The sequence below is a fragment of the Fusarium keratoplasticum genome, chromosome 1 (assembly GCF_025433545.1).
Source record: "Fusarium keratoplasticum isolate Fu6.1 chromosome 1, whole genome shotgun sequence".
NCBI classification, from domain to species: Eukaryota; Fungi; Ascomycota; class Sordariomycetes; order Hypocreales; family Nectriaceae; genus Fusarium; species Fusarium keratoplasticum.
The window spans coordinates 6,186,082-6,196,902 of NC_070529.1; the positions used below are offsets into that span (position 1 = coordinate 6,186,082).

The 10,821-nt window shown below is 54.2% G+C and overlaps 3 protein-coding genes and 1 pseudogene across 4 annotated transcripts, besides 1 other annotated feature; 2 read left to right on the forward strand and 2 right to left on the reverse strand.

The window, feature by feature from the left end:
- Window positions 1-1,159: 1,159 nt before the first annotated feature.
- On the forward strand, window positions 1,160-1,900 carry NCS57_00182900 (uncharacterized protein; the record flags this gene model as incomplete). Its single annotated transcript, XM_053051880.1, has 1 exon — window positions 1,160-1,900. The coding sequence occupies exon 1, from the start codon at window positions 1,262-1,264 to the stop codon at window positions 1,898-1,900; it is 639 nt and encodes a 212-aa protein (XP_052920395.1). The 5' UTR covers window positions 1,160-1,261.
- Window positions 1,901-2,334: 434 nt separating this feature from the next.
- On the reverse strand, window positions 2,335-5,272 carry NCS57_00183000 (F-box domain-containing protein; the record flags this gene model as incomplete). The annotated part of the gene is made up of 2 exons (XM_053051881.1): window positions 2,335-5,018; window positions 5,074-5,272. The coding sequence occupies 2 exons, from the start codon at window positions 5,270-5,272 to the stop codon at window positions 2,335-2,337; spliced, it is 2,883 nt and encodes a 960-aa protein (XP_052920396.1).
- A 1,262-nt stretch (window positions 5,273-6,534) lies between these two features.
- NCS57_00183100 (Zn(2)-C6 fungal-type domain-containing protein) lies at window positions 6,535-8,603 on the reverse strand (the record flags this gene model as incomplete). Its single annotated transcript, XM_053051882.1, has 3 exons — window positions 6,535-7,623; window positions 7,672-8,136; window positions 8,187-8,603. 3 exons carry the CDS (start codon window positions 8,601-8,603, stop codon window positions 6,535-6,537), a joined length of 1,971 nt encoding a protein of 656 aa, XP_052920397.1.
- A 460-nt stretch (window positions 8,604-9,063) lies between these two features.
- NCS57_00183200 lies at window positions 9,064-10,610 on the forward strand (annotated as a pseudogene). Its single transcript has 4 exons — window positions 9,064-9,340; window positions 9,393-9,499; window positions 9,547-9,721; window positions 9,775-10,610.
- Window positions 9,064-10,610: a sequence feature.
- Window positions 10,611-10,821: the final 211 nt, after the last annotated feature.

Sequence of the window (10,821 nt, forward strand, 5' to 3'; positions counted from 1 at the left end):
AGTGTGAAAGAAAAGTCAGTTGACTCGAAGATCGTGAAGCGCAAAAGCGTGTGTGTGCGAAGAAGAGAGAAAAGTTCGGGTACGAATTGCGCGGGAAGATTGTTTGGTGGAGTGTGTGTTGTGTGTTTGTAGAGGTTGCTGGGATTTGGGAGTGTGGGCGGGTACGCTTCTGCCAGACGCGTCGAGGTGTGGTGCCAAACAACCGCGCGGGTCACGTGGGGCGCACCCTTTTGGACTCCACTCTGCACAACGCGCGATGGTCGCCAGTGATGGCCGCCAACCAGGGGATGCAGTGAGGGGCCAGGTTTGTTCAAATCGACGCGCTGCTCTATTGTCGAAATTTACTGGTTCAGGAACGTCTGTTTATTTCTCGACTCAATGAGGCCCACGTCGCAAAGTCCCGTTGGATCAAGGACGTCTGAAGAACAATGAGGCACTACCAGTTGGCGTCAAGCTCGGAGCGCATGTAAAATCGTTAGAATAGCGCCCCCAGAACCAATCGCTTGACCCTAATTAGACCTGTACTGAAACCTTGCCGATCAGCCACTTTACTGGCAATTCCCGAGCGGCCTGCGCATGGAAGGCCCCCGTTCTTGGTCTTCAGGGATCCTGGCCTCACCGATGTTTGTTGGTGGTGCGATCATTTTCTGGCAGTAAATGAATGGAAATTTGAGGCATGCAATGCTACACTGGGCTATATACGTAAGTTCTATTCATGGCACTTTACATTGAAGTCTTGAGAAGCATCCAGAGTTTCGACTGCATCAGGTGCATGTCAAAGTTGAAGTTCAAGCTTGCAGGTCAATAAAAAAAGAGACACCAGCACCACGGCATCAGTTTTATCCTCCTCAAAGAATACCTAGCATAAGTTGCAATTAAAATAATCATATAGCATACAAAATCTCTTCTACTATTACCCTACAGCTTAAATGCTTATTTCTACAATATTTGACAACCCTTTGCTCAGCACATTAGCAGCATTCGTCAACTGGCCAAGGTACCTTGTTGACTCTGGTTCATTTCTGAACCCTCCCGCCAGGCAATCACACATCTCAAGCTTAGTCATCCAGATAGCTCCCCCCATTTCGGCAAGGAGGGGTCCCGCCCCGCCACTCGGTCGCTTGAGCCGCGTGCGACCAAACGTCATCCCTCCAGGCGGCCATCTCCAGACACCCAAACCCAACCTCAAAAGCGACCTCTCCTCCAACGAACACGATCAAACTCCCCTCGCCGAACCGAACAATCCTCTCCAGTGAACAACATGAACCGTCTCTTTGGCTCAAAGCCCACGGGCCCGAAGCCCACCCTCAACGGCGCCATCACCAACCTCGACACGCGCATCGCATCCCTCGACACCAAAGTCAAGGCCCTCAACGGCGAACTGGCCGCCTACCAAGAGAAGCTATCACGCATGCGCGAAGGACCGGGGAAGCAGGCCATCAAGCAAAAGGCGCTCAAGGTGCTCCAGCGGCGCAAGGCATACGAGGGCGAGAAGGAGAACCTAGAGAGCCAGGTGTGGAACATGGAGCAGGCGCAGAACATGCAGGACAATCTCAAGAACGTCATGACGCAGGTCGACGCCATGAAGACTACCAACAAGGAGCTGCGGAAGCAGTATGGAAAGATTGACATTGACAAGATTGAGAGGCTGCAGGATGAGATGGCCGATCTGATGGATGTTGGTAACGAGATTCAGGATAGTCTGGCGAGGAGTTATGACATTCCTGACGAGGTGGATGAGAGCGAGTTGGATGCTGAGCTCGAGGCTTTGGGCATGGAGGTTGAGCTGGAGCAAGAGATGGGTGGTGCTGTGCCTGGTTTCCTGCAGGATGAGGTCGTGCCAGAGTTTGTTGATGAGCCTCCTCAGACGGAAGACAAGGTGAAGCAGGCTGCGGGTTGATAGACGCTACGACACTGGACGATATACGAGGACAGCATCGCATGTATCCAGGCGGATTCCTTTTGCTACAGGCGTTGGTTGGATAAGGAGGGTCTCGCTCGCACAAGCATACAATTTTCACGCATGTTTCAAACCGCATTTTGACTCCAATATGTTTTTTTCTTTTTTTTCTTCTCCATCCATCGCTGTATTGTGATCCTACAAGAATCCTCTATAAGCACATGATATATAATTGTCGTACACTCTGAATTCCAAAAGCACGCCTCCTCCTCTGTGATCGAGTTGGTGGTACAAGTTCATATTCCAGAAATTCCGAGAAACCGCCCCCATTTGCTTGCTATTTCGCGATGCAACCAAACAACAAAAAACTCCCTGCTCAAATGAATGCTGCTTTCCATGGAAACGAAAGATTTGAAAGGCATCGCCTAGCGTTTTTAGTCGACTGTTGCAAAAAATCGCACAGCTTCCTCCAGTTCTGGGTCCTTGTTACAGAAATCCCATCCCACGATGACAGGGGCTTGGCTGCAGCAGATAATCTTGCGGGCGTCAAACTGAAGTTTGAAGACGCGCGCTGGTGAGTTCTCCGCCGCTGCGATGTGCGGGTGGTGATGGCCCGGGGGCAGGATGTTTTGGGCCATGTTCTGAGGTTGGCCCGGCACGGCCGGCTGCACAGGCGGCGCGCCTGGAGCCTGTGCGAGGGTCACGACAGGAGGGTGTACAACTTGTCCTCCCAAGGGAGGGTTGACCGGCATACCGGGGACAGCGACGGCAGCACGCGGGGCTCGTGGGTGGCCAGGCCCATTGCCATCTCCAGAGCCCCCTTGGCTTGATTGTTGCCGCGGTGGCATCTGACTGAGCTGGAGAGCAGCCAGAGCCTCTGTCACCACTGCCCTCAACTGCGCTCTGGCCAACGGCGAAGTTTGACGCTCGATGGCTGATTGCAAGTGAGAGTGGTGAGCCAGAGTGACCGGGTACGTCTTAAGCACTCGCTGTAACGCGGCCGGTCCATGGGGTACGGTCTGATCGATAAGTGCCTCGTATGAGGCCGATGTTCGTTGGTTGTCCCCATGGTGATCTCTAAGCATCATGGGTCCCGTTGATGAGCCACTCGCAGGCGGAGAGCGAGGCCCATTTGCCTGGTTCGTAGGCCGGCCATGCGCAGTTCCAGCCCTCGCCGCCGCCAGGTTAGACGCGGCCGCGACGGCGTCACGCTGAGCAGCAGCTGCTGCCTCCTCCTGTCGCAGGTGGTGAGCAGGCTTCCAAACACCCTCCTTGTCGCGCCTCCAGACGATGATGCTCTGGTCATAGGAGCCGGACACGATGCGACCATACTTCCTACCACCACCACCGCCAGGGGGGAGCTTAGCCCCGAATGCCTGGACGTCCTGGGGTCGCGAGCTGCCTGCATTCGCCCGACGATCTCTCCGACGTCTTCGCTCCAGATTGTGGTCGATCTCGCCAGCTTCAAACGCTCTGAAGTACTCGGCATCCACCGCCTTGGCCTCTGCCTCGTCCTCGACCTTGCTGTATGGTAGATCTCCAAATCCAGCCTGGACTGTGCGAACCAGGTGGGCGTGTCCTCGCAGTTGGGCAACCCTCAGCCCGGTGGGCGCGTCAAAGATACAGACCTCGTAGTCGCTACTGCCGCTGACGATTCTGCGCCCATCAAACTCGACACAGGCGATGCCCTTCTCGTGCGCTGGGATTGTCTGGGTACAGACCTGCTCGGGCCAGTTCCATACCTTGATGTGCCTATCTCCGGAAACGGAAACAATAGTCCGATCACGAACCTGGATAGCATTTACGGCAGCACTGTGCCCGTCCAAACGACCAATCATGGAAAACGCAGGCCTGATGGGAAGCTCTTGTGACAGGTCGGGCTCGTAGCCGTACCGTCGCAGGTTGGTCGGCACAGGACTCACCAGATCGTGTCCACCATATCCCAAATCCCCATGGCGCAGAGGGTGCCTGTTAAAGATCTTGATGGTCTTGTCTTTCGACGAGGTGACGAGAATGCGCTTATCGAACCGCACGTTGAGCACAGACTCATGGTGAGCTCTTGTCAGCTTCTGAACCAACTCGCCAGTAGAAAACTTCCAAATGAAAACATTAGAGTCACTGCTTCCAGAAACAAGGAGATCCTCTTGGGGATCAGCATCAAACTGGAGGCAGAGCACAGAGCCCACATGGCCGGTCAGCGGTGGTCGGACCAGTCGGCGAGTGTGCACATCCCATATTCTCATGGTTTGATCCCTGCTACCGCTCACAAGGAAGTTTCTGTCGAACTGAATCGTGTAGACACACTCTTGGTGGCCTTCCTCGGGGAAGTTCGGGTGAGGGAACTGAAGAGTGGTAAACTTTCCCAGCTCCCAGTTCGACTCGAGTCTGCGACGCATGGCGTACAGGTATCGCCAGTTAATGCGATACCGGTTTCGGCTGACATCCCAGGTGTAGAGATTAGATGGCGGTAGCATATTGGATGCGTCGGCGGCTGACATGGGTGGCATTGAGAACTCGGTGTCGCCGCTTGGCTCCTTACGCTTTCCTCTCGTGTCCGATGATGAAGAATAAGTTCGGTCCAGACTCGGAATCCTAGTGCCATCAAGGTCCATCTCTCCCATGGGGACAACTGCAGGCCTGCTTGATGAGAACGACGACGTTGGACTACCAAACATGCTTCCTGTAGTCGAGCTATCGTTAGGGCCGGGCGTACGGTCGCCGTCGGTCATCTCGAGGTCTTCATCGCTATTCACAACGGCGCGGATCTTATTGGGATGCGCGTCCTGCATCGACTGAAGGCGGTTGAGTTGGCGGATCGAAAAGTTGAGGCCATTGTTGACTTTGGCCTCGCAGGCCGCGATCTCGGAGTTAATGGTCTTCCACCCTTCCATGTAGTATAAGCGCTCCCATAGCTTCCGGTCCAAAGCCAACTCGTACCAGGCCCGGCATGTCTGGGTCACGGCAACTAGAGAAACAGGATCGAGGCAGCCAAGGATTTTGAGGCAGATTTCGGCGGGAAGATACTGAATAAAGTCGATGTAGAGTCTCGGGTTTAAACGGTGGACGATCTCGGCGATGACGGACGTGGGGAGGTTATCGAGGAGAGCCATGGTCAACTCTGTAGATATGTCAGCAACTCATGTCGACGAACGAGTCGAAACGGCGATCAGTACCAGTCTTGACCTGAAGCGGAAGAAGCGACGAGTTTGCGACTAGCCATGCGCTCAGGTCAGAGGGAGACCGTAAGGAAGCGAGAGCAGACGAGAGATCTTGATTGACGGTCGGCGTAAGAGGATCTTCGGAGTAGCCCTCGTCGGGCTGGTGGGCAGGAGAAAAGGGATCCATGGAGGACAAGGACTCCTTCTTGGTCATGGTTACGAGGCTCGAAGCCCCTGTCGACGAAGCAGAGCCCCAAGCGGGAGACCTGAGGGGAACCAAGACGGGTTTAGAGCGCGAGAGTCAGCGCCGGGTCCAAAGATGCGCGTGTGTCGTCGGGGATGGGGCTGGCTCAAAGGGTTGGGGAAGATCGGTTTGTTCGGTGGGAGGACGAAGCGGTGCCACAACAGGACGCGCGGAAAGCGAAAGCAGCACGACGCAAGAGATCAAGCGCAGAGTAACCGATGTATGGAACAGGACGGAAAAGTATGCACACGGATATGTACCGAACAAAAGGGACGAGGAGGGGGATGCTTGAACGTGCGGACGCGAGCAGTGATGGATGGAATGGAATGTTGGAGGCGATGACCACCACGGGATGAATGTGACGGCGGTGGAGGTGAAAGTGGAGGTTCCAGGCTCCACTCATTCACTCACTGCAAAAGCGCATTGGATTGATCGACCGAATCAATTTGGTTGTTTCTCTGCCGGCCGATACGGGCGCGGCTGTTTCTGGCCTTTCACAGCTTAGCGCCAAACCCTCAGCTGTGGCTGCCCCATAGCGGCAGTCGACGCAGGGCCAGCCCCTAGAGGTCAGGGGGGATTAGGCTTCTGGAGTCAGCCAGCTGCAGCCTTACAGAGGGGGACGAGTGCGAGTCATTGTCCTTGTTGACAGGCTGCGGATGGATGGAAATCGGCATCATCTGTACCGGAAGCAGTGAGTTAATTGGAACTATTGGTCATTAATGAATCGATTTTCATGCTCTAGCTTTGTTTAAATCTGCCTGTCAATCCGTGCGCAGTCGATGCGGCTTAAACGTCGAGGCGGCAGCCGTCAACTGGGGTGCAGCAGCCGATGGACAGATGGACGGGACGGGAGGCGTCGGGTCAGCAAAGGCCCAGGCGGGGCGAGATCTGAGTCTCGGGTAGGACATGGACCACGAACAGTACAAGACAAGGACTTTAATTGACGCCCCGTCTTTGTCATTGTATTTGTGAATCAATATCGAGTCGTCACCTGATGAATGAATCTAGCAGATTTTAGGAGTTTCTTTGGCTTGCTTGCGTTATCTATTGCGCGACCTTGGGTTGAGGTCGCGTGACCTCAATTTTACACAAAGAAATTGATCAACTTGGCAAATGTGCGCCTCAATGTTACCAGGCAGCCACTTAACACCTACTCAACATTACTCCATACAACAAAAAAGATTGAAAATTAGTATTCAATAATACAGCGTCTAGGGTAACACAGACATCCCTTAGAATGTCATATTAAAATCATCCATATCCCACGGAAAATCCTGAAGCACCGTGTCCCAGTCCGGTGGTAACAGATGCTCTCCTTCAATGTGATGCTGCATCTGTTCGGGCGCGCCTCCGCCGTCAGCGACAGTGGTTTGCGGACGACCATCTCCCTTCTCCGATACCCCCTGCGGCTCCCCTTCCACTTCTGCGCCGTCATTCTGCATCATCATCATGGCCCTCTCCCTTAGAGTGGTGAGAACCGTCCACATTAGCCCTCTATGAGCACCCGTCTCCCCCCTGTTAACAGTCGCTAGATGCTTTTCAACCGCTTCAAACGCCCTCGATGCGTTTGGCCCCCGTGGACAAGCGCACAGATGCCTCAGGATGTAGAAGATCATGTGGTACTGCGGGAACGCGCGAGTGATCCAGTGATAAGGCGAGAGATCCTCGACATCCCACATGCTGTTGCACTGCTCCAGCACACTCAGGGCCTCGAGAAGGTTGTTTTCCGTGGCCCAGAAGTTTCGGTCGTCGGGCTGGTGTAGGCTCTGCCACTGTCGACGACTGACAATGTCGAGCTTCTGCACGAGGAAGCGGGCAATCACCACTGTCATCATCTGCTCTGGGATGAGGGGGTTGCAGCCTTGTAGTATCTCGTGGGCTCGAACACCTGCTTCTTTAACCACCGCGGCACGCACCTCCTCTCCTGGCGTTACTTCTGTGGACCAGCCCATCTGAAATAATCGTCCCCATGCTCGTGCTATCTGGATGTTGACCAAGGATAGGGTCATGCGCGTCCAACCCGGTCTTGACTCGGGGAGCTCCTTCATCTCAGGGGAGAGATCACTGTCGTGAAGGTTTCTTGGTTGGTCAACCGAGTATAGTGGATTGGGACCTGATGGGTTCTGGAGACCGTAGTCCTCGCCTCCTCTTCCGTCTCGTTCCAGGAAGTGCCACCACAATCGCCGGCGGATCTCAGACTCGAATGGGGATAACCCGAGTTTCCGACCGTCTCGGTGAAGACCCATAGATTGCGCCGCTCGGAGGGCAAGGCCATTCATTATCCAAACTGCTCGGCCCGAGTTGTTGACTCGCATGGCCGCCTGTTGTTTCGTTAATATCAATCAAGTGGTTGCGATATTGGCACTCACTAAGTAGACTGCAAGGGCTTGCAACAGAGGAATAGTTGGATTTTCCAAAAAGTCCGTCTCGGCGAGGGCTTGCTCTAGGCCTGCCTTGTAACGATGGAGGGCTGTTTGCCTGTCCTCCCCCAAGAAGGCCTCTACCACATCCCGGTCAAGAGCCGTGGCCGAAGCGTAATAGATGGCAAAGCAGACGCCCAGATTCTCGGCCGATGCCTTGGAAGGATCCTGTAGCACTGTATAGACTCGCACCTCGGTGGTTGGGACATGCATGATCTTGGTGCAAGGGTCAACACTTTCTACAAACATCTTCCAGAGCTTCATGGCGAGTGACCTTGGAGGATGGAAGCTGGCAAGAGGTACTGTGGAGGAGGTGTTTGAAAGAAGACCCATGGGGTTGAATGGCGAAGCAAATGAGCTGCTCGGGGGAGACTCGCTCCTCGGTGTCGCCAAAGCTGTGCGTACATCGTGTTCCTGAACATGGATGTTAGAGGATGTGTTGTTGATTGCGATTGGTCTCACACCTGTTCGATAACACGAGAGAAGAGAACTTCATTCACATAGTGACTAACTCGGCCTTTGCTCAACAAAAGACCTTCACGGCGGCTCTGCTCTGTAGTTTCTGACGCTGGTGAATTCCTCGGTCTCTCAGGGAGTGCTGTTGATGGAGTTGGTAGTGGTACTTGTGGAGAAGCTACCTGACCAGACTTGAAGGCCTCGATGGTCTTTTCCATCTCGGATATACGCGTGGCAACATCGCTGATGGTGGTCTTGCGCGTCCGGCGTATCACGTCTTGCACAGGAGGATACGAACACGGGAACCCGCCGCGTATGCACTGATTACAGGGCAGCTTCTTGTCGCAGCGGACCTTTCGGCGGTGGCATACGGCGCAGGACCGCTCGATGTTGCGGCTCGACTGGGGCCGAGGCCGGGATGCCATGGTGGAAGAATGGGGGTGTGCCAAGGCTTCTGACGGCCGAGTCGGTCGGTGCCTACCTTTTAGATGTTCTCAAAGATCTTCGGCGCCTTGTCGTCAGCGAGGCCGAGAAAGATTGTCCAGGCCGAAGCGCTCGGGGTATTGAAGGTGGAGAAGAAGGATCGAGCTTACTAGTTCCCCGGCCGATCTAGCTTCGGTCTCGGCGTATGTTTATCCACCGACGCCGAGCGAAGCAATCAGGAGCCGCCGTTCCAAGGTGTTTTCCCCTGCGCGAGAGGGATTGCGACTCGGCTTTCGCTGTTTGCCCTCGCGCGCGGACTTAATGCCAGATGTGAATTCGCCATTTGGATGGGACCCTATGGGGCTGATGGGTCCTATATCTGTCCGAACCCGTCTGGCGAGGGTGGTATATAACATTAGCTTGCCCACCCACTCCCTGTTTATCTGATCCTTAGAGCGACAGCATCTCAAGAGCCTCACGACAAGTGCCGACGACTCAATTACCTCGACAATGACGGCCCCCAACACTCCTTCGTCGCCTCACATGTCTGAGCTCACGCTCCAGGCGGACCAGAACCAGATCAACAACACTGGCCTGCAGGAAAAGTCGGACATTGAGGAGGGTAGCACGCAACCGACACCACCACCCAAGAGTGGAGCTCCGGACGGTGGACTCAGAGCTTGGCTCGTCGTGCTTGGCGTTTGGTGTACTTCGTTCTGCAGTTTTGGCTGGATTAACAGTATGTGCCACTGGAGATGCTTTGATCTGTATACGTGGCTGACACTTGACAGGTGTTGGAGCTTTTCAGGAGTACTACCAGAATGATCTCCTTAACAATTATTCTTCAAGCACCATTGCCTGGATCCCCTCACTACAGATCTTTTTCATGATGGCAATGGTATGTCTTACTCGTATCTTTACTTGTCGATTTACTGACTCTTGTAGGGACCCGTCATCGGAAAGCTCTACGACACTTACGGCCCTCGCCATCTCATCTTTGTGGGAACCCTCTTCCACGTCTTTGGCGTCATGATGGCCTCCATCAGCACCCAGTACTATCAAATTCTCTTGTCGCAAGGAGTCTGCTCCGCCCTCGGTGTCTCTGCCATTTTCCAACCTGGTAAGTGTCATGTCACCCCTCTCATGCAGGCCGGGTTTCACTGACATGGCCAGCCCTGTCCACGATCCATGCGTGGTTCGACAAGAACCGAGGAGCCGCCTTTGGTATCCTCTCCACCGGTTCAAGCATGGGTGGTGTCATCTTCCCCATCATGGTTAGCCGGATGATCAGGGAGGTTGGCTTTGGCTGGGCCATGCGCACCTGCGGCTTCTTGATCCTCGGCCTGCTCATCATTGCCAACCTCACTATAAAGGCTCTGCACCCCCCTCACCCCCAGAACATGAGCAAGGCTCAGATGGTGAAGCCGCTCCGTGAGCCAGAGTTTGTGCTTGTCATTCTCGGTTTCTTCTTCTTCACCTTTGGCATGTATGTCCCGATCAACTACCTTCCGGTCCAGGCGCTCGAGGTCGGTCTGAAGCCCAGCATTGTCGACTACCTCGTCCCCATCCTCAACGCGGCCAGTTTCTTTGGACGTGTCATCTCTGGCATCTTAGGTGACAGGATTGGAAAGTACAACATCTTTATCGCTGTCTGCTACCTGACTGCCATCTGGATCCTTGCCCTTTGGATCCCCTGCAAGACCGAGGGTGGAATCATTGCCTTTGCCGCCCTCTTCGGTTTCTGCTCCGGCGCCTACGTCTCCCTCATCGGACCTCTTGTAGCTCAGATCTCGCCCATGCGAGAGATTGGCTTCCGAACTGGCATTGTCTTCTTCGTTGCCTCCATCAGTGGCCTCGTCACCAACCCCATCGCCGGAGCCATCATCGACAAGCCGAATGGTTGGGTTAGCGTCAAGGTCTTTGCTGGAGTGTTTTGTCTGGCCGGTACGACCTTTATCCTTGGTGCGAGGGTTCACCGTGTTGGATGGAAGATCAACGTCGCCTTTTAAGCACAGAGAGCATTCGCATTTATCATTATAGACTTGGGAAAGAAGGGCACATTTGTATAGACGGACATTTTCAGGACATCCTGCTGGTTTTTGGTACATCTCTCATCTCACTACTACCTACCTACTTGAAATAGATTTTTAGATAGCAACACTAATACGCCATTCGTTTGTCTAGATACATGTAAATTGCCTCCCACCTCGTGATATAGAG